The following is a 22,059-nucleotide window of genomic DNA, read 5'->3' on the forward strand; positions in this document are numbered from 1 at the left end:
TCGATATTAAGAACTTTTAAAAATAATGTTAATTCTGTTTGTATGACCCCTCATCCCACCCCCAATTAAATAAGCACTGCTGCATGTGATTCACGTCCTGTGATTATGTTTAAACGATCCAGAAAAAAAGCAGTAAGGGCAATCATGGTCGCATCCTGTCCCAACTTAAACAATGCAACTCAACAGGCACTGACATAACATGCAATGACGTGTTTTGTAAAACCACACCCACTGTGCGCGGATTATCATGCACAGACATCTGTGATGAGGAAACCAGGTGTTTGGGAAAGTCTCAAGCCGAAGCTTTGTGCTTCTTCGTCATTTTAAACCCTAACACATCTCTTTAACATTACGCACACAACGGAAGCATTATGCTTACTAGTCGGAATAAAGATGGTGAAAAGAAAATGTGTTTGTATGAGACAAATATGAATACAGATACACACGCACACACAGACACACACACACAAGCACACTCCTCTACAGCAGGTGTTCTCCATTAAGAGAAAAAAATGCTAGTAAAGACTACCACCTAGTTTGACAAAGCTCCTGAACTTACTCCACTGAGGACAGTGCAAAGTGTTGCTCACGTCACCACATGTTTAGTCCACACTGCAACACAGCATCAATACATTTGCCAAAGGTGGAAACTACCGTATTTCTCTGAGTTCAAGTTTTTTTTTTGTTTTCAACCCCCATACTAGGGGGGGCGACTTATAACTGCATAACTCAAAACAGACCAACTCAGGACAAGACATTAATTCAAATGCAAAAAAACTGTAATTTTGTGTCCTTGATAAGACTTAAAATGATTATCTATACCTCTACTTCAATATAGTATGCATCTGTTTTAGAGCGTTTGCACAGAACACGAAAATGCACTTTCGTCAAGCGCCGTCATATTGCCTCTTTGTTGTTAACAATCAGGTTGTGATTATAATTATTCTGGCAGACTGAGGAATTATGAAAAGGAAAAGATGGCTTGACTTGTCTCCTTCAGCCCATGGACGTGTACTTGAAGCCGGCATGGATGTCGGCAGGTGAGGGGAGAAACAGCGAATTGGTGTGATAGATACTGATGATGACTTTGAGGGCTTTTAGATGAATTCCCATTCAACCGTGTCAACAAATAAAGCAATGAAACTTGAAATTACTATACTGTTGCAAAATTTGTTTCAGCATTTGCGTCTACGCGCACATTGCCTCACACTTGTCTCATTTCCGCACCACCCCCTCCGCTCTATAACCGCTATTCCGTTATTCAATATGATGAAGACATGCGATTAAAAATACAGTAATTTCATCATTTTAATAACACAAACCATGCACTACGATTGGTAGGAAAAATACTGTAATTCATCTATCATTTGGGCAAGAATTTCATTTGCACAGCTTTCGACAAGGATTCATAGAAATTTGTTGTATATGTGGGTAATTCTGCAAAAACTGGCAGAGAGAAACACATGACACCAGATAGATTGAACCAAAGTTTGAACCAACTCTACGAAAGCATGGAGCGCCTCACAAAGCAAAACTACATATAGATCTACGTGGTATGAACATTTTTTACTGGCATACTCTTTTGAACATACATTTGCAAATACACTAAAACCTATTAAATACGTTTTAACATATTTGCAAATATCTTCAAATCTACCTGTAGGCTAAAAGCTGAAAATATAGCATTCTTTCTTTTAACGCCATAATAGTATTGACTTGTGTTCTCTGATGATCAACCACAAAAATAAGGGACTGTGCGGCCTTGAAAATGGCTCTTGGGAAAACTATTGGATGACGCCATATTCTGTTTGGAGATTTTTAGGGTGAAAATGTATAATGCATGTATGTGCACGCACAAACAAAAATAAACACACTAGGCCATAATGAACAAGTTCAGGCATCTGAAAGTGTTTAGGCGTGTCGTAATGTTCCTCTCCTACAAACCCTCCCACATCTCCTTATGTCACACAGCTGCTTAGTCTTTCAAGTAGACATAAAAGACAAAACCATCCCATGTTTTCAATTCAAACTGCGCACTGCTGAACACCTTTGCACATGACCGGTTTGACCCCTCGCCAAAATATAAAAATCATATTAACAGGTCCTACCATGAGTGAGTGTCTGTTGCCTGACAGCAGTCCGGTTCCGTAGCCACTTCCCAGAGAACCCATGGCGCCGTTGTGAGTGTGTGCAGCCCCAATAAGACTGTGCATGTCACTGTGCCCGCTGGTCATGGCTGTTGACGGGCCTACAGCATGGCTTCGCAGTACATGAATGGCATCGTCCAAGCGCTCCAAACGGTCCTCAATACGACTTTGCTGTAGCGTTAAAAACAAAAAAAAGGCCTCAGAAACCGAAATCCTACTTGCTTCCTGAGCATAGCAAACAAACTTTTGGAAACAGATCAGCGCAGAAAACTGTTCACTGAGTAACACCTTCTCAACAAATTCCAAGTTGAACAAGGCTATTGTTGGCTTGTGAAGCCTTATCCTATTTTTAGAATTATGACGGGTGAAAAAGTTTCACTGTTGGAAAGAAAAACTGTGAAAATACAATCAAGTGTGAAGTCAAACTTAAGAAACACTTCGTACAGTATATATTTTAAACACGCTGTGGAGGTGTGGGTGAGCATACCAGCGAATGCAGTGGGGCCTCATAATTTGGCGACGATGCTCCCTGCCCTCCGTTCCTGGACCAGACAGCTGAACTGGCGGCTGGGAGGAAGGGAACCAGAAATGATCAGCGGAGGTGGCCTTTATTACATCAAAATAAAGATTGATCAGAGGAATGTGGACAAATGTGCGGAGGATAATTGGACAGTTTTAGAATTTAGATAAGGTCTGACTATAACAGATCCAGTAAATCTCCATCCATTTCAAGTTGCGGGTTCAAGTTTGTGCGATTTCATGGCTTTTTTTTTTGTATGATTACAAACTTATGCCATGTTACAGCTCTTATGCGTGTAATTCTATTCTTTGCTGCTAGATGGCGGTGTAAAATTTACTCTAATTCTGAAAGAAGAAGATGAAAGAAAACTCAGTTTTGCGTGCAGCCTAGGTTTTGTTTAAAGGTATTTGAGCGAAAATCCTGCTTTTTAACGCTGGAATAAACAAGAAACCTCGGCTCATTTTAGGAGTTTTATTTTTCATTTCATTTCACTATTGCAGTCGGAATCTGGAAGAAAACCGCTGTGATGGAGGGGGGATTACTATAACTAGATTACATATAAAGGAAATATCGTTAAGACACTGAATAGGTACAAAGAGAAGGTAACTCGAGACTTTTGTGGTTGTCAGTAAAATGTTGATATTGAGTAATGTATTTGTTTTGTATAGAAGCTCCAAAAACAATGCATTTCACTACTTGGGATAAACAGATACCTGGGATGAACTTACGATTGTTTTAAATCACACTCTTTTTTATAATTTGGGTGGTCTTACGATTTTAAACTCTGGCGCAACTTGTATATGTTAAAATTAGAACTGACACAAGCACACGATATCCCTGCTCCACAAACGTGGTGACCTTATTCGTGCATCACTGCTAATGGCTGGTGTAAACATATATTTCCCCCAAAACATGTAATTTGTACCAGCAAAAGGACGTATAGAATAAATAATTATCTTTCCCACCAATTTTACTCCCTGAAAATGGAAAAACATGAAGAGAAAAACACATTTTGCGTCAGGCACTTTTGATTTCCAAAGAGAGTACTGTGACATGTTTCGATATCTTAACAATATACTGGAAAAGTGGGGTTATTACTTTGCTGCATTTTCTTAACACGGGGTGATGCATTTTTTCTGAAATTGTTGAGAGTACAGCAAGAATAGTTTATTTAAATAAAGATTTACATTCAGAACAGCATTTTTGCCATTCAACCAGGTATTCTGCACATTAGCCATTGGTAAACATATTCTATTTTCATTTAGTTACTGTATTTCACCAAATACAAGACACACCTGCTTATAGGACGCACCCGTAATTTCAGGGCCAAATTCTGGTATTTTCTAAGTTACCGTGAATAAGATGCACCAACAGTTTGGCAACAATGTAAAAACTATAGCAAAACAGAATAAATCTCATCTTCCCAAACTTTTCATATTTTCTTGTGTTTATTTGTATTTGTTGCGTGTTAAGTGTGTATCAGATTTCCTACATTGAGAGAGGTCACCAAGGTAACCTTGAATGCGCTCGAAGTATTTACTTTTCTTCGCAATGTGGCTTGAGTTAATTTTACCATAAATACCCAGAGTTGCGGACCATCCATGTTTCACCAAGTTTATGATCATGTGTTTATGCCAAAAGATCGCAGTTAATAAACGAGTCAAATGGAATACCTTTCCATATTCTCTAACGGTAACAACCTAATTTAACACTGTTACCCGCTAACGTCTAACAGAATTCCACTCTTTCGCTTGCCCCATTCCAGTTATTATTGTAAGTTAGGAAATTGTGGTATTTATTTAGTCATTCATTTATTTTTATAGGCACAGTATAGCAATTATTTGAATACTTATTATGTTGATCTTAGCTAGATACAATTCACTGTACAATAATTGACCAGTGGTCATTCATTTTGCTCTGATAAACTAATGGCATTTCTTCAAATGTCCATCCCTAATGTAGATTATGCATGACATCTACAAAGAAAGGTTTGGTGTTAATGGACAAAGCATCTTTACACACAAGAGGCCTCTAGCATGTCCACTTGAGATGTTGAAACATAAGAGACAGCCTGACAAAAAAAGACAAAAACCCAGGAGCTCATCCTATTGCCTAACAGACATGCAAATATCTGACGTGTGTCCTGAAAACAATCTTAAGTGTCTGAGAGATTAGCATGGGCTCTCAGCAAGACAAACATGCTTTGTGGATCTATGTTTTGTATTCTCACTTTGAAAAGATTGGATCCAAATCAACAGGTCTCATTAACTGGTAGAGTGAGATGAGAGACACTTGTTGAATTTACATTACCATGAGGCTTTGAGAGATTGCAAGCTTCTAGAACATCAAATGTGAGAGGAGAGTATTATTCTTCCATTCAAGTAGCTCATGCATTAATTTGAAGGACGAATCAAATTAATTTAAAGTCTTCAGATTTTAAAACCATCACAAACTCGAGGAGGGCATGCTAACTCCACACAGGAAGCTCGATTAAAAAAAAAACAAAAACAAAAGGAAACTAGTAATTGGAGAGATGCTAGCCTGCTTCTACTTGTACTGTCATGCCCTTGCCCTTGAGCAAGGCCTCTTGCAAATCAGTTCCTGCAAACAGCAGAATGTGATCTCTATTTTCTATATCAAATTGCTATTTTCATTTGGTCAATATTTGTGCAGTGGCTCGGATTGACTTCCGATCTTTTCTCAGCTTCAAATGTCTTGTTTTTTTTTTTTTTGTTGTTGATCCATTTTTCGTGATGACAACCTTTCAAACGTGTATTGAAACTTAATGAAAACATAGATATTCATTCAGAAAACACTAATCAGAAACACCTATTAAACAAGTTTAGCGTGAAAGCCTAAAAGTATTATTTGTGCCCTAAAAAAAATTCGCAAAAGAATTGACGCTCCCATTTATAATTCTCATTTGCTATTCAGAATAGACACATGTCCCAGGTTATAAATAAAAAAATAAGACACATTGCCAAGTAAGAGAAAATAAAATAACGTAACATGACAACCATATTCTACACAGGGCAACTTCAATAAAAATACACCAAATAATGCATTGGCATCAATGCTTTGGCCATAGGATGCTTTTATATTGAAGTGGTGGTTGCTACCAGCTAGCTTTACTCCTCCGCTTGATTCCCTTTTTATTGTGATTACATCACTTCTCTACAAACATCATACATCAAATTAAAAAAGAATCATATTCAATCACTGATGAAGGATGCTAAGAAAAAATTAGTCAATTCTGCTGTCATTGTATAATATGACACAAGTCAAAAGCACTCAGACATTTCAAAGAAAACATCTTTGCATTAAATGTTTACACATTTAAATATCAAGACAATGTTGACTTTCTATCATTCTATAAAAGCTTAAATATATCAAGAAGAATGATTGGATTGAACAAACTTTGTTATTTTAGTTAATTTCAATAAATGGTCCATCTATTTATATATGTATACAATAGCTAATCAAACAACAAGGCTTCAGTCTTCCATTCTAGTGGTTGAAATGTCAGTGAATCAAAATTAAGAAAATGTCATAGAAGATACACTTTAGAAATGGCACTTCATTGTCTCCGTCTTGCAAAGCAGACTGGAGTTGATGAGGACAATTATTTGCACATTTATAGACTGAAGCAGAAATCATTGTTAATTAAATCATTTTGAGTCAAAAATCATTATGAATCAAAAATTGATTCTGAATTGAATCGTGAGTCAGATTCCCATCCCTACTAATTAGTAGTCACTTCATTAAAAAACATATATATTTATTCAGAAGACTCTAATCAGAAACTCCTATTGAACAAGTATAGAGTGACGCCTGACAATGTTCTCTAATTATTATTATCCCCCCCAAAAAAGACACCATATGTAAACCAATTTAACTTAAGCAAAATTAAGCTTCTCAAAAAAATATTTTGATCATAGTTCCATGCTTTTTTGGCAATCAAGGGCCAAGCACCTCAGAAATGTACTGCAGCAGTATGAGACTGTCTTAAAGCGAGGATTTAAAATCTCTGCAAATTTATATTGAATATTGTGTCGCAACTTCTCCGACACACAAATCAGTGTTAAGGATGAGACAACACAGCCATACTCAAATAGGAATCCAAATGCTTGATATAAAAAGTGTATCATTGATTTAACAAAGGAAGGAGTACTTGAAGTTATTAAGTGCGACTCACTTCCCTCAATATGACATCAGCTGCATTCCCCTTTCCTTATTTCTTTTCCAGCACTTCTCACGCTTAGATGTTTTTGTCATACCTCTTCTTTACTCCTCCCTGTCCTAAGCCTTGGTCTTAGCTTCATATCGCTGATTTCATCTCATTAGCCCGCATATCCCTTCGTGTTTGTTCTCCCTTTGCTTTTATTCATATTAGATGCTAATTTCCACATGCTAATTAATATACAATCACCTGGGTACATTCATGTGCAAATACGAATATCTATTAAACGCCAGGGAAAATTGTTTTCAGTCCAATACTGTCAAACACCCTCGCGGCATTATTAGCCTTGGATATCAATTTGCATGTAGTTTGCGCTAATAGGTTTCAAGTCTAATTTGTAAAAAGTAAAGCGACTTTGACATGATCATAAACACCAATTATGGTTATGCAAGCAGGAGCCCAACCAGCTATAATAGCGAAGGGGGAAAGAGAGGGAGCAGGGCGGGAGGTTGGGGTGGGCTCATGCTCACGGGAGCCTGTAGGTTTGTGAACAATTTGTCGAAGTGGTGCTCATAATTAAAGGCTCGGAGGAGGAATACAAAATGTATGTCACTGCCACAATTAGAGGCAAATTCAACACAACTATTATTAGGAATCGTTTTTCACTTTCAGGAGCAGGAGAAAGAGAGGGAGAAAAGACACAAACAGGTAAACTGTTGTTAATTTTTTATTTAAAGCTAATTTGGTTTGTATCTGATAGAACATAATTTGGGGTTTCAAACAAATTTAAGTCCAACACAGGTGAGTTCTAATGATAAAATAAAATAAAAAAAAAATATTAAGAATGAAACGCTGTTTCGCCCTTCTCTGCTTGTTTGTGTTAAGATGTCATGGTGTGTATTTGATGGATGTCGGACTTCATGTGTCTGTCTACCTGTGAGGGTGGGTGGGGAGCCCACTGGAGTTGAAGGATTGGATGAGTAGCTGTTGTTTGTGTGGTCTGGGGAGTAGATCTGAAGAAATAACAAAAACAAGAAACGGGAGTTAAGTGGCCTGTAAAATCTGTTAGGAAAAAATAATTACAAGTATGATAAAAATAGTGGACTAATATAATAATAATAATCATCATCATAATAATAATGAGTGATTCAACAGCTCTATCCTAGGTGTGTGTGTGTGTGTGTGTGTGTGTCCTTTTGTGCTGTACTTACCGATGCAAGTGCTTTCCCTAAGGCATCTCCTGTCTGAGAGCTACTGCCTGCTCCACTCTGTGCTCGATTAGCTGTGACACATACAAATAAACACACGCGCACACACGCATATGAACAGGGGAGGGAAAAGTATTCTTGCAAATAAGGATGCTACTTCATTCAGAAAACATTTGTGAAAACTAAACATTTCCACTGAGAGGACAGCAAAGCCAGAGGGATTGTTGTCATAAATAATAAGTAGAACGTTGTATACAGTATGATACCCCCCCCCCCCCAAAAAAAAAAAAAAGGGAAAACCTGCCATGGCCCCCCACTTTCTGCACCAACAATAAATATCTATAAAAAAATTGTCGCAGTAAACCTCAAACTGTAGGTTTTTTAATATTAGGAAATGAAAAAAGCAATATTAATATACTTTCAACTGTTTTTTTTTTACTTTTTACAGCGTTTGTACAGGTTAAGAGGTTAGTCTAAAATGGAGAAAAAAAGAGAAATTCCCCCCACTTTCTGCTCATACTCTAAACATAATTATTATCTATAAAAGTTGTTTAAGTATACCTAGAACTGCATCCATTTTAACATTAAAAATAAATAAAGAAAAAGCAATGATAATCAACTTTATATAAGGGTTAACTACTTTTTAGTAGCTTTACACAGGATACAGGTGAGTCTAAAACTGAAAAAAGTGCCTGAAATACTTTTTTTTTAAATTGCAATTACACTTCACATGGCAAAAACAAAACCCTTTCCCTAGTGTCATCCGCACTCCACATTAGTATTAGCAGCTGGGGGGAATTTGTGTATCAAAATTGTGGTATTGGTGCCAACTCAATTTTTAGTCAGTTTATGCTGTGTCTTCATATGGGTATTGGTCTGAAAATAAAAGTGGTTTCAAACATCCATAGAATACAGTCATAAAATGAATTTTGTTTTTGAGTTGTGGAGGCAAATTTATTTAGATTATAATGGTGGTTGGTAATCAGTAATCAAATTAAATCATACACATTCAACAAAAATGCGTTCAACACCACTGTGTTGTTTGTTTACATTCCAAAGAGCAATCAAGTGTAAATAGGACTCGGGTGATTATGTGACATTAGTGGGATCAGGTGTGAGCTTTGCGTATATTTATTCAATCAAACACAGTGGAAATGTGTGTGACAACAGCCAATCAGATTCCAAGTTTTGCTTCTCTAATTTTGCTTTCAAGTTGAAGATGTAACCAAAAAGTGAAAGAAACAAGAAAAAAAAAGACTGAATGAACAGCTGATAGCCATAACTTGCCATTATCTTTCAAAGATGAAGCTATTTGGACAAGAGAAGTTCCTCAATGTCGCTAGTGTGGCGGTGGAGTAAAGAAGCCGTTGCACAACGATCAAAAACAGACAAAACAACAATTTTGTTGAATCACTTAAACCACAGGTGTCAACCTCCAGTCCCCGAGAGCCGGTATCCTGCATGTTTTTAGACCTTTTCCCTCAAAAACACCTGATTCAAATGATTGGGATCATTTTGAAGCTGATGCAGAACATGCTAATGAGCTAATCATTTGAATCCGGTGTGTCGGGGAAAGAAAACCGGAAAACCTGCAGGATGCCAACCCTTGAGGACTGGAGTTCGACACCTATGAATAGCACCCAAGTGATGATGTGGAACGCTTGAGAACGCAAGCAAAATTTAGACAATTTGCCACGGACGCATTAGTAGTTTAGCCACTACTATTGCTGCTAAAGTTTTTTTTTTTTTTTTTTTTTTATGCATTGTACTGTTGGAAGTGTATTAAGTATGATATCAGCCAGATGCCAGAGTTGCACAACACAAGTATCTCCTGCTGGCAAACCTTTACTGTTTGTGGAGGGTCTTGCTCTCTAACCCTTGCAAACAGCAAGGATTTACTGTACAACCAAATCTGTTTCACACACTTGAGTGCACTGATGCCAAAGAGGAAGGATGTGACCTCAATGTACCAGATGAACTTCCACTCATAAACACACAGACACACGCACACACACAGGCAGATAGATTTTGACATGCTCACAACTTATATCTCCTGATAGCAGATCCCAGACGGAAAGTTTACGCTCATACACACAAGTTGGACAGGGGCTCACACAAACATGTGCACTATATAGAGAAAAAGAGCCTTTCATGGCAAATGAATGCATTAAACAGATTGGCAGGACTGGATTTCTTCCACTGAATTCAAACTAAGAGAAGAAATATAGGGAGCATGAGATGGGAACAAAGAGGGCAAGCAAACAGCATATGTTTTAGGTGTAAAGCCCTCCTCATTCATGCCACACTATTGGCCGAGTAAACCATGCACAAGATTACCACCAAAAAACTCACACATGAGCTCCGATCTGGACTTCATGGAGAATGTAGAACATATGCAGGGGGAAATCTTTTTTCATAAATGAGAGATTACAGCTACAACGGAGGAGATGAAAATGGCATTTTTCTGTCTGCTGAACTGATCTCTTCAAAGAGAAAAAGGAAGTATGGCTATAAAATGGAAATATTTCCTGCCTTTATGTTTTACTTTACTACATAATAATAACAATAATAATAATAGTAATTCCAATAGACATCACATATTATGTAATTCAGAGTATTGTAAGTATTTTAACTGTTGTTTACGTTATGCAAACCTGCAGAAAAAGACTTTGGGAAGTAGACGTTACAGTTCCCAACAAAGGATTGAACCATTATGGTCATCAAAAAAATGTGTTCAGTTGTTTATCAAATTGCTCATTTAGCACTTTGATTTAATTCCAGCTTTGAAACACTAACTGTGTAAGACATTAGTGCAGTGGCTCTCAAATGAAGGGAAGTGAAGACACCTTTCAGGGCGTGTCATGCAATTTTTTAAGTTTATGCAGTTCTGAGTAAATCTAATAGAGTGTGTTTTAAGGGTTATGATGAGAACAGTTCATTAGTTTTCAAATTAAGAGCAAAATATTTGGAACATAAGTCACTGCATTGCTAAATTGTGTTATAGTGATCATTTTGCAAATAATTGTAGGACTTTGTTAAGTTTTACAATGATGCACAGGCATTAGAGACGCACATTTTCAGCAGGCAAGCAAAACAGAACAGATGATTTAACACAAACTATATCTTATGCTGAATAAAATGCACCTAGAGATACCAATAAAAATGTAGTTTCAGAGTATACCTCCCAGCCATTTTTTGGGGTGGGTTAGGGGGTTCTCGGCTGAAAAATAAAATTTCACTTGGGACACGGAGTAAATCTGTATTGATGCTTTACTGTACAGGTTGCAGGACAAAATCCATGATATTATCTTTTACCTATTAATATAGGTCTACGCACAAGCATTAGCTGATGCAAGTGCTGGTGTTTTTTCAGTTTCCTTTCTGTGTGAAATAGTTCTTTGCTCGTCTGAGTGCACCCACTTTTTTTCCATCCAAATCACTCACACTGAGCTGTTCATGAGTGAATGTGAGTGTACGCATGCATACGCGCAATAACTTTCTGGAATGTTGCAGATGTCTTTCCATGAAAACAAACTTTAAATCTGTTTTTATTGCTTTCTTATTTGTTCTATTGAACTAAAGGCAATGGGTCCATATGGCATGTCGTGCATGTACAGTACGTGCGCATGTACGCAAAAGTCAAGGTGGAGACAGAAGAGGGAAAACGTTTCTTTCTCATTGGAAATGTTTTGAAAAGCCCGCTGAGCCTGTAGAAATTGATTTTAGGTTATGCCCAGGTTTATAAGAACTTATGCTCATATCCTTTAACGTATCATGTATTTTATTGGAGCTTCTCAGTCAAACGTTTTTCACATGTTTGCACCTGAATGCATTTAAATGACAATAAAATTAATGCACATTTTTTTTCTGCTCAATACAAACAGAACTGTTCATAATATTAACACATTATTATACGTACATTTTGTCTATAATGAGGATTGTTTATTAGTCTATTGATAACCAGTTAGACTATTTAAAATTAGTTATTCATTAATTGCACAAACGAGTGAGTTAGACAATGTATTACTTTATAGTAAAAGTTAATAAGAACCAAAAAATAAATCAATTTTCATAGTTCTAAAAATTTCTTCAAATCAAACAATTTGGATGTTTTTTTGGATTACAAATATATTGAGAAGGTGTCTAGGTGTCTGCTGTACTTTAAATCTTTTAATATTTTAAAAATAAAAGTAAATCTTTCACCAACATATTATAGTATTTATATTTATTCATAGTATTATTCGGCATACGAGACAATACTTTTATCCTCACACTTTGCAGTCAGCAACTTTTAATGTGGTTTGGTTTAAAATTAATTTTTACTGATGAGTTTCAATAAGAGATTCACCCACAGTCTCGTTACATCGAACCAATAACATTACCAAACACGTCAGAGTGGACCAGTGAAAGTGTTTCGAGTCCACCTTCAAACTGAACATTCACCAGCCATTCGCAGTAATGTGGAAGTGTATGCACATCTGTGTCTGCGCTAATATAGAAGATAAATATACTGTACATAGCAAAAAAAGAAATTCATATTTTTGTATTGCTCACATCTCTAAATGTACAAAGAGACATACACCTTAAAGCCTTTCCCTGATCTGCTGCTTGTTACTTTGATGGAAGTCTTTCACATAAGATGTAATTTGATGATAGTTAGTTTGGTCAAGTCCTGAATAATGTATTTTTTTAAAACTGGCATACACCAAGCCATACTTTGGCAGTGCGGAAGGATTAAGGCAAAGAGCCAAATGAGTTACTGATCCATGTATCCATACCATGTATCTTTGACAATTGGCTCCATCATTGTTTCTTACCCATAATGCTGTCTGTGCCATTGGTGGGAGCGGAGGAGCAAGAGGCGTTGCTGTAGTGATTGGCCCCACTCCCGCTGCCCGCTCCTCGGTGGAAGCTGGACATGGGCGGGAGGCTGGAGTTGATGTCTGCTGATGAATGTGCTGGGTAGCTCTGCACAGAAACATCAACAAGGCAGGAAGGTAAAGTTGTCAGTTTTTGCCGCATCACATATAACACTCTTTACTTTGAAAGACCATAAGTATAAATAACAAAATGGTTTGGACGTCTTTCGCAGGTTCAGTACCACATATTCCCAAAGCACCCCTCACAGAACATCCCGAGGTACACACTCGAGCACCTCCAAGAGCACAAAACACGTGAGGACTGGTTGGGCGAACTCCCATGCACCCTCGAGGATCCTGCCGAGGTTCTCAAGCTGGTCTACAGTTCCACAGCCAGGTAGTAAACCTCACTTCTCCTCCTGAATCTGAGGTTCGGCTTACGGATGGACCCCCTTCTCCAGTATATCTGAGGAGACCTTACCAGGGAGGCTGAGGACTGTGATTCCTCAATAGCAGGGCTGTCAAACTCATTTTTATTGTGGGCCACATTGTAGTTGTGGTAGTTTATAGTGTGCCATCCATTAGCTGATACACAGTGACAACTTGGGGGAAAATGACCCATAATGATGAAAATACTGCAAAAGGGTTAATTATAACACACTTTCTGGTCCTCCTTCTTAAAAAGAGGTGCATAACTCCAGTCTGCCTATCTCGAGGATTCCCTGATGCTCATGCGATAGTCCCAAGACATTCAGAGCCTTTAGCAACTCCGGGTGAATATCATCCACTCCAGGGGCCTTAACTCCAAGATGATTTTTAACCATCTCAGTGACTTCGAGCCCATAGATAGGAGAGCCCATCTCTGCTTCTTCACAGAAAGATGGGTTACTGGAATTGAACAGGCTTTTGAAGTATTCTGCTATTCTGCCTACCGGCTCATGACACCTTGAGCTGAGGTCAGCAGGCCGCCATCTCCCTCCTTTTTTAATACATTTTTGAAAGGAGGAGCAGCCTGTTTACTGCCTCTGTCTTATGAAATGCCCCCTGCTGGATCTAACAGTCCTGCCCCAGTCTTTTCCATTGTTTACAGGTGTCAAACTCAAGGCCCAGGGGCCAGATCTGGCCTGCCACATCATTTTATGTGGCCCACGAAATGCTAATTCGACTTTTGCAAATTGTCTTCATCTTTTAAAAATGTTGTTGGAAAAAAAAAAAACAAGCGCTTTTGTTTCCCGATCTCTTTAGTTGCTATCCATTTCAAATCCATTGTACTGCTGCATTATGTTGCAACGGGCTTCGAAACAAACGTTGCAACGGTACCTGCTCCACGTCTGTTGGGGCATACCCAAACGACTTCCAAAGGATTGGCAAAAAACCCCTGTTTTTTTTTTAGAAACAAATGTTTTGCTTTCTTTAGCCATAGCTTCGTTGCGCTAGCCTTCTGTTAGGTGCGAGTGTGAAGGAAACAAGTGGAAAGCGGAAGCCACTGTATGGAAGTTCATTAGGGTGCGCCGCTGCAAACAAGGGAGGAAAATACTTTTGTTTGGTGATGTGCTATGAATGTTCATGAATGTTGCAAAACACTAAGCATGCAAAAAAGTGGGATAGGTGAACCAAAAGGTAATTGGTGGAAAATTGTCTCTCGACGTATTCTGATGTAAACTATTCATGATAACATTGACAATGACAATGGCAATGATGTTTGTGATGACATCATTAGCCTCTGGAAAAGTTGTAAAATCAATAACATTCCGACTCACCAGTCTGTCATGAGGGTGAACCCCACAGTAGGAGGAGCTCTGGGAGGGGCCATGGGCAGAGTTCCCCCCTCCCAACATGCTGCCGTGGTAACCCTGTTGACTTATATTGCTGCTACTGCTGCTCCAGTGCTCGCCGCTGTGGTGACCATCTAATAAATAATTGGAAAAAGGCATATGCGATATATAATTATGAGACTCTCTTGGGTTTCAGATTAGTTAATAAATTCAATCATCTGTTTACAGACAACTCAAGTAAAGAAAAAGGGGATTTACAAAGTGGTCTTAAATGTAAATAATAGTATTCATAATATCATTATAATATAAACATGGATATGATTATCTTGTACGATTTTGGAATATGTAGTCAACATACAAAAAAATCAATTGTCTTCAATTATATGTCACAGCTCTGTGAAAGAAAACCACTGGCTCAGCAGATTATGTATCCATGGTACAATAATCCCCTCCCAAAACCTTCACCTTTCTTGCCCTTGAATTCGTAAGCAGGAATAACACAATTGACATTTAAAGGTTCTACAGAAGGCATGATCTGGTATTAGCCATGTTTTGTTTGTTCATTGATAAGAAATACTCTTTTCACTACATACAGCCAAAGAAAATTGAGCTGATACTGATATGTTAAAACTTTTGACACTCATTCAATTTATTAATTCAAATTAATTTGTCAAAGTGTCTGATTTCTGGAACCCTACCAAAGTTCCTTCTAATTTTTAATGCATCTGAGCATTCACACAAACTCCCTGAGCGAGCTTTGAACCACACATCACACCTATTTTTGATCATTTTCAACTTGTTTGAAAATGATTTTTTTTCTTTAAATATTCTAAGTAATAAGTGCTACAGACATAACAGTTAGCGTGTAGTGCACATGTCACTATGTTAATAAACAAGCCACAACTCACCAGAATTTATAATTATTTCATTCAATGCCAGAGACATAAGTTCACGTTTTTTAAGAATCTGGACATTGAATCAGTATTCAGTATTAAATCCATACTTAAATATCTGGGATTGAAAGTCTGGACTCTTAATAAAAACATGAAAATATGTCCCTGACTGGGTGTACAGACTTTTACCACATTTTGTTACTGTAAATAAATGTAATTATATCACTGAAAAGAAGCTGCATATAAGAGTGGGCGTCTTCGGCGGAACACATGGTCCGCGTGAGAATGATTTTACGACATCATGCACACTTTGGTTAGGAATGCTCCTATATCTTTACCATTTTCTTGCATTATTGACACATTTTTCTTCACACTCAGACAACCACATGTGCCAAGTACACACATTTTGTGTTATAAGGCTAATATGGAAAATAAAAAATGCTAATATATATAGTGTGTATATTTGTAGTGTACATTTTTTTTAATGCGCTGTGTACATTTCCTGTGCGCTGAGATAGCGAGCACAGTGCGCAATTGAGTAGAGGTGCACTGCCTGGTACTGGTCTGTGGATTAACTGGTACTGGGCCACACCTGAAATAATGAATTGTAATGGCCTATTACAGCTGGCAAGCATTTGTGTTGTTTTGCCTCCCTCTTCAGGTGTTTTTGAGTAATTCCTGGCTAGTCTTTGTGGTGGTTTACCAGCCTCTTCATGTGTTTTTGAGCATTTGATAAAATTTCAGTTAATTCTGAGCTGTGTTACATAGGCTGATTTCATCACATGACATTTTCGGCTCACAGGGCAGTGACGCCATCAACTGAACAACACATTAATTAGTTTACATCCAATTGACAGCTCTCGTAACTTCCACTAGCTGTTTGTGACCTCAAAAGCATCCCTGGTGAGATGTTTTTCCTTTTTCCGTTTTTTACATTTTATTTTCTTTACCTTCGTGTTTGTTAGTGTATTTCATATTGGATAAATTTATCTTTGGATTAGTTTATCTGTGTGTATCTTGAATAATGGTGTGTTATAATTGTACTATATATCTTTGTATCATTTCAGTTTTACAAAATATAACCTTCAGAGATTGAAGACAACAGTAAACAGCTCAAATTTACTCCAGCCTCTTCATTTCTCTTGAAGACTGTTACCTATCTGTCAATTTGTGTTCTGACACACTGGGGAAAGAATATAACTAGTTCCGTTTTGTATGTATTATTTTGTATGTATTTATTTAAAAAAAGAAAAAAGAAAGAAAAACAAGAAAAGCTTTTATTTTAAAAACTGGCAGTATTCTCTTGGATTCATTTTGGTCACTTGAGCGCCAAAATTTCACTCACAAATAAGTTGAATGAGTAATAAACAGATATCTTTGGGAAGGGGAAAAGGCCCAGTCAAGAGACAGGTGACGAGCTGACAACTTCACTTATGGTGAGTTCATATTTTATGTGCACTTAATATATGCTATCATCAACAACAATATATTTTTTTTTCATATGGTGAGTATACCTGGCATAAAGAATGAGCTTGGGAAGCCAGCACTCGTTGGTTTGGAGTTGGGATAGCCCGGTGAATCCCTGTTGTAGTCGGCTGTGCTGGCAGATGGAGCATATACCTGCAACAACAACACACAAACATTTCAGAAATAATAACTGTCAGACCGACAGTATTTTCTTTCTACTGGGTGATGACACTTGGTTGACAAGCCCATAAATACACTTCCTCAAGGGGGGCTTAATGTTACACATTTTCCTGGGGCCTGTGTCTCTTGTACCAAAAATATACTCCAGCCTTAATCTGCAGTCCATCAATCCAGCCATCCATCAATTTTCCACACCACTTATCTTGTTCGGTGTTACAGAGTGAAGCTTAATGCCAACTGACTTCTGGGTGAAAGGTGAATTACAACCTGGAATTGTTGCTAGGCCGTCACCTGTCGCACACTGACAGATGTCCATTCACACAGCAAGTAAGAAATATCATTTCACAATTTCTAAGTGAATTCCTACTGAATGTAAAGGTTTCCTCTGAGATTTATTTTCAGCAGTGGAGGCAGGCATTCTGGGAACCATGGTGGTGTAAACAAATGACACTTGACTGCAGTTTAGTGTAAAACTAAACCAAAGTAAACAAAAACAGTTGGAGGAAGAAACTAAGAAATTTGGACGAGTGGCGTAGATCTGAACGATTAAAGGAAAATTGACATTTTTTTAATTAATTTTGACAGAATTTGTGATATTTTTATTTTTTTTTAAACAAATCAAGCTTATGACAGAGATACTCATTTTGTGGCCTTTACAAAAGCACCCTGTTTAAGGTCTCAACTTTCATTTCCCAGGTTCAAATTGTAATTGAAGTGTATGGAAATAAGGGATTAGTAGATGATGCGCGCCATTGAACCATAGATGTGACAAAACTTTAAATGCGTTTTTCTCAAAACTAGGGATTTCAACATTCAAATTGCTGTATCCATCAATTCGGAGCTACCTTCATGCACTATATACCAATTTAAAGGCAATTACTAAGTGTAAAATTACACTATATCAATATCTCAATTTTTACTGACACACACACACACACACACACACACACACACACACACATACAATGTAGTGTGTTTTTGAGAAAATATACATTGACGAATGCTTCATTCTTCTTGAACACTGCATAGGTGATAAATATGTTCACATCTGTGGAGATTGTCTCACAGTGGCTTTGTTCATCACAGAATAGTGCTTTACTTATACTTTGCTTCAAAATTTTAGTGAGAATAACCATTCATTTGACCTACCTGACCCACCCATTACTTGTGACTAAAACGGTGTTTAACAACGCACTCACAACACATTTTCTGTCCTTCACTCAAGACCTGGTTTGATGTGCAAATGAGGAACAAAGCGCTGATTTTCTTCTCAGTAGGGGAGCAGCCACATAGCAGCCTTACACCAAAAAATGCAGTCAAATGTGAAACTCCGTGCAGAAATAGAGGCCTGTTATCACTCAAAACAGGTGACGTTCTCCCCCACGAACACAGCGGCCACATGAGAAGACAAAGGGGGCTCCCTACTACATTCCTCTGCTTGTGCGTGTTTGGAAATGCGTGTGTGTATGTAGCGTGCAAACACTCAGCCATGACACAAGCTCGTGCCGGATGACGCAAGCGCCGGAACAACTGTTGGAAACTCTCCTTGCAGTCCTCTCACCAACTCCCATTGAATAAGTTGCTCTAAAGCTAACCCCCGCATTTTTTTTGTTACTTTTGAGTATTTGCATGTGAAGACCATACAAATGGGCAACAGATGCAACAATGAAACATAGACAGGAAAAAAAGAAAAAAAAGCTTTGGGATACTGCCTTCCGGAGAATGAGTTTCAAAACAGAAATTGTTTCAAAATAAACCCTGCCAGCATCTTTCCCGATTGAGAATCAGGCTTATTATTCAAGCTGAAACGCCCTGCTTTTATGGCTGCGAGGGAGAACTGGTCTCATTTTTTTATTAGCTGTGTGCACAGCGTCTAAAGGATAAACGATCCAATTGGAGGCATGCAACAGCCAGACGTGCACAGGTGTGTGAAAGGATGAAACAAATGGCTCCTTTGAGTTATTAATATGTGATTTCATTACGTGGTGTTGCGTCAGAAGCCTCTTGAGATGAAATTTGAAACATAAGCCCCTCTGATGGAAGCAAAGGAACAAAGTCAGGATTAGTATGACCCTGACACTCAATATAACAAGCTTTAATCATGGGTCAAGCTTGGCCTTGACACTTTGAGGTGCTGCCAGCATGCAAGGGGAAACGAGGAATGTCAAAACATTGCTTTTATATCATGCTTGAAAAAAATCAGCCTCTGAATAAACTTTTAAAGTGTGACCACAGCCTACAAAACAGCTTGAAATTTAAAAACAATAAGACAATCTAAGATGTAGATTTATCACATTTATCAAATTTACTGTGTAATCACAAGCCGAATTTTGACCACTCCCTAAAACCATTTTACTGAGATGAATTATTAAACCTGTCAGCCTTTATACATACACATACATTATATATGTATTTGTGCACGGTAGTACACGGTAGTATTAGCCACAACACGATCAGCTAAGCAGAGACCCCAATGTATAAATAATATTGTCTCTAATACTGTGGGTTTTTTTTTTAAATAAATTTAATACCTAAATTAATCAAACTTTTGACTGAAAGGCCACATTTTCACTTCATGCATTTATACTTTATTACTGCAGTATTTGCTCAACATATGATAGATAGTGTGTCCTCTTTCATTGGGTGAATGAAGATAATGAGCTTGAAGATCCTTAAGTGCAGGATATGTGATTTACTCTTTGCTCGTTAGTAATTAGTCAGTATTTTTCAAACTCACTTTTGTATGTATCTGTGTTTATCTGCTTTATCATTTGTTGATCCCTTCCTTCAGCAAATCGTCCCTTGCTAGTCCCTACAGCAAACGTTCTTTCATTTTACATTCTCATGACTAATATGAAACAACTGCAATGCCAACATGTTTGCTTCAGTGTCATATGTTATGCTTTAAAGTTTTACTGTGCGAACACACATCGAACCGGGGGGGTGGCAGGTGCATTGTTTTAATTGATTTGGTCGAGAAAGTGAACTAGAGATGTGAAGGCATATTTAGAGCCACAAAAAAATAAAAAATAAAATAAAAAACACAACCTAAAAAAGAGCTGGACAAAGAGGCCTGGGGGATCTTCGACGGAATTGTTTTGGCTTCCAAAAATCAGCCACACAAACACAGGCATGCGCACACTCGCACACACACACACACACACACACACACACACACACACACACTGTCTGTAGTTGAGATTAGAGCTGAACTTGAATCCTCTCAAACCCCTTCCTTCTCTTCTCCTGAGAGAACTGAACACTCTGATCATAAAACCACATTTATTGACGCAAACGCCATTGGAAGATACACACACACGGGGACATGTTTTTCCTGCGTTTACTGTAACGTACTTGAATTTATGTCCCAGAGACATATTTTCCCATTGAATATGTTGTTTCAAATGGTGACGAAAGGATATGATTTGTGTGTGTGAGACTGACACACAGGAACAGGTGCAGAATGTGTTCAAGTATAAAGAATGCAAAGGAACCCAGCAACACAGTCGCACACACACACACACAAGCAGTTTCCGAATTCCCACAGTAAGCGGATCCGAAGCCAATCAGAAAGCTCTTAATAGTGTTGTCACTTCGTTTACAACTGGTAAAGTTAAGATGTCAGAAAAAAAAAAACAAACCTCAATGGAAACCAGTCAAAACAACAATGATAGAAATGTACAAGTAGATAATATATCACCAGGCCTTTCCCATTATATGCAGACATTTAGTCAAATTTGGGATACATACAGTACTCAAAGACATTATTTTAGAATGAGATATATAAATTGCAAACCTTGTGAAAAAATTCTAGTTTGTTGAACTTGTTCAAAGTGAGACAATCTATTTTATCTGTTTGAACATAATATTCTTTGTAAAATTTGCCTTGATAGATAACCTATTTTTGGGGGGTCACAGTTTTGCTACAGAAAATCTGTCCACATTTAAATCAAATATAACTAAATCACCTCGAACTGAATCGACAAAATTGCAACAACCAGGTGTGTTCTATTCAGCAAAATAAAGGACAAAAAGCACATTGAAACTAGGCCTGACACTTTTACATAAAGTTACAGTAAGAAAAAGTTACAACTGTTGTTAATGTTGAATAATAATGCAACGTTAATTAATTAATTCATATAATTCTAGCCGATATCACACAGAACCCCGATGAGGTCACTTAAAAACATCAACATCAGCATCTGGTGTGATGTACACAATACTAATTTGGACAGAGACAAGTGCTTTTTGCACTCTGTTATTGTTTTTCACATGTATCAACAACAACCTGGGAACCCCCCCACCGTAAAGTACATTATATGATGAATGGTAAACATTAGGCAAAATAACTGTGACGTAAAAATAAGCAGTATGAGTGCACCACAATAACACTGAACCCTTGTTTTTGTTATTTTGACAGTGATGTCAAAAATTCTGGATGCACGACAATTACATCAATTGTATTGGATTGGTATCAGCAAAGTGGGCTGATATTGAAACCTGCCTCAAACACACTTATGGTGGCCTTCTTACTGTCATTTTAAGAATCCAAGCCCCTGCCGACGTAGAAGGTAATGTGGCGGCCTTGTGCAACTTTGTAAACACACTTTAGTGTTCCAAGAGCGGTTACTTTTAAGCAGGACTCCAGGCTGTGACCAAATTTCACAAGGAACAGGTCGTACACATGCAACCAGCTGAAGATTCCCTTTGCTAAAAACAAGCAAGTAGAGGAGCTTTGCTAAGCTAATAGCTAAAGTGGTTCAGAAAATGGATGGATAGCAAATGCTATGGCATTCCACTGGGTCCTACTGGACTTGTTGGAATACAAAT

General features: G+C 37.8%; 1 protein-coding gene across 4 annotated transcripts in view; it reads right to left on the minus strand.

The window, feature by feature from the left end:
- Window positions 1–22,059, minus strand: part of tcf4 (transcription factor 4) — a 172,728-nt gene that overhangs the window by 20,958 nt on the left and 129,711 nt on the right. For all 4 annotated transcript variants that reach the window (XM_088434425.1, XM_088434426.1, XM_088434424.1 and 1 more), the window contains 7 exons: window positions 17,097–17,202; window positions 14,675–14,823; window positions 12,873–13,023; window positions 8,059–8,129; window positions 7,782–7,860; window positions 2,635–2,714; window positions 2,109–2,318 (listed from right to left, as the gene is read on the minus strand). In XM_088434425.1, coding sequence (XP_088290551.1) covers window positions 2,109–2,318; window positions 2,635–2,714; window positions 7,782–7,860; window positions 8,059–8,129; window positions 12,873–13,023; window positions 14,675–14,823; window positions 17,097–17,202 — 846 coding nt within the window. The remainder of the gene's footprint in view (window positions 1–2,108; window positions 2,319–2,634; window positions 2,715–7,781; window positions 7,861–8,058; window positions 8,130–12,872; window positions 13,024–14,674; window positions 14,824–17,096; window positions 17,203–22,059) is intronic.

Source organism: Hippichthys cyanospilos, chromosome 15 (genome assembly GCF_059441005.1).
Source record: "Hippichthys cyanospilos isolate Australia breed blue-spotted pipefish chromosome 15, RoL_Hcya_1.0, whole genome shotgun sequence".
NCBI classification, from domain to species: Eukaryota; Metazoa; Chordata; class Actinopteri; order Syngnathiformes; family Syngnathidae; genus Hippichthys; species Hippichthys cyanospilos.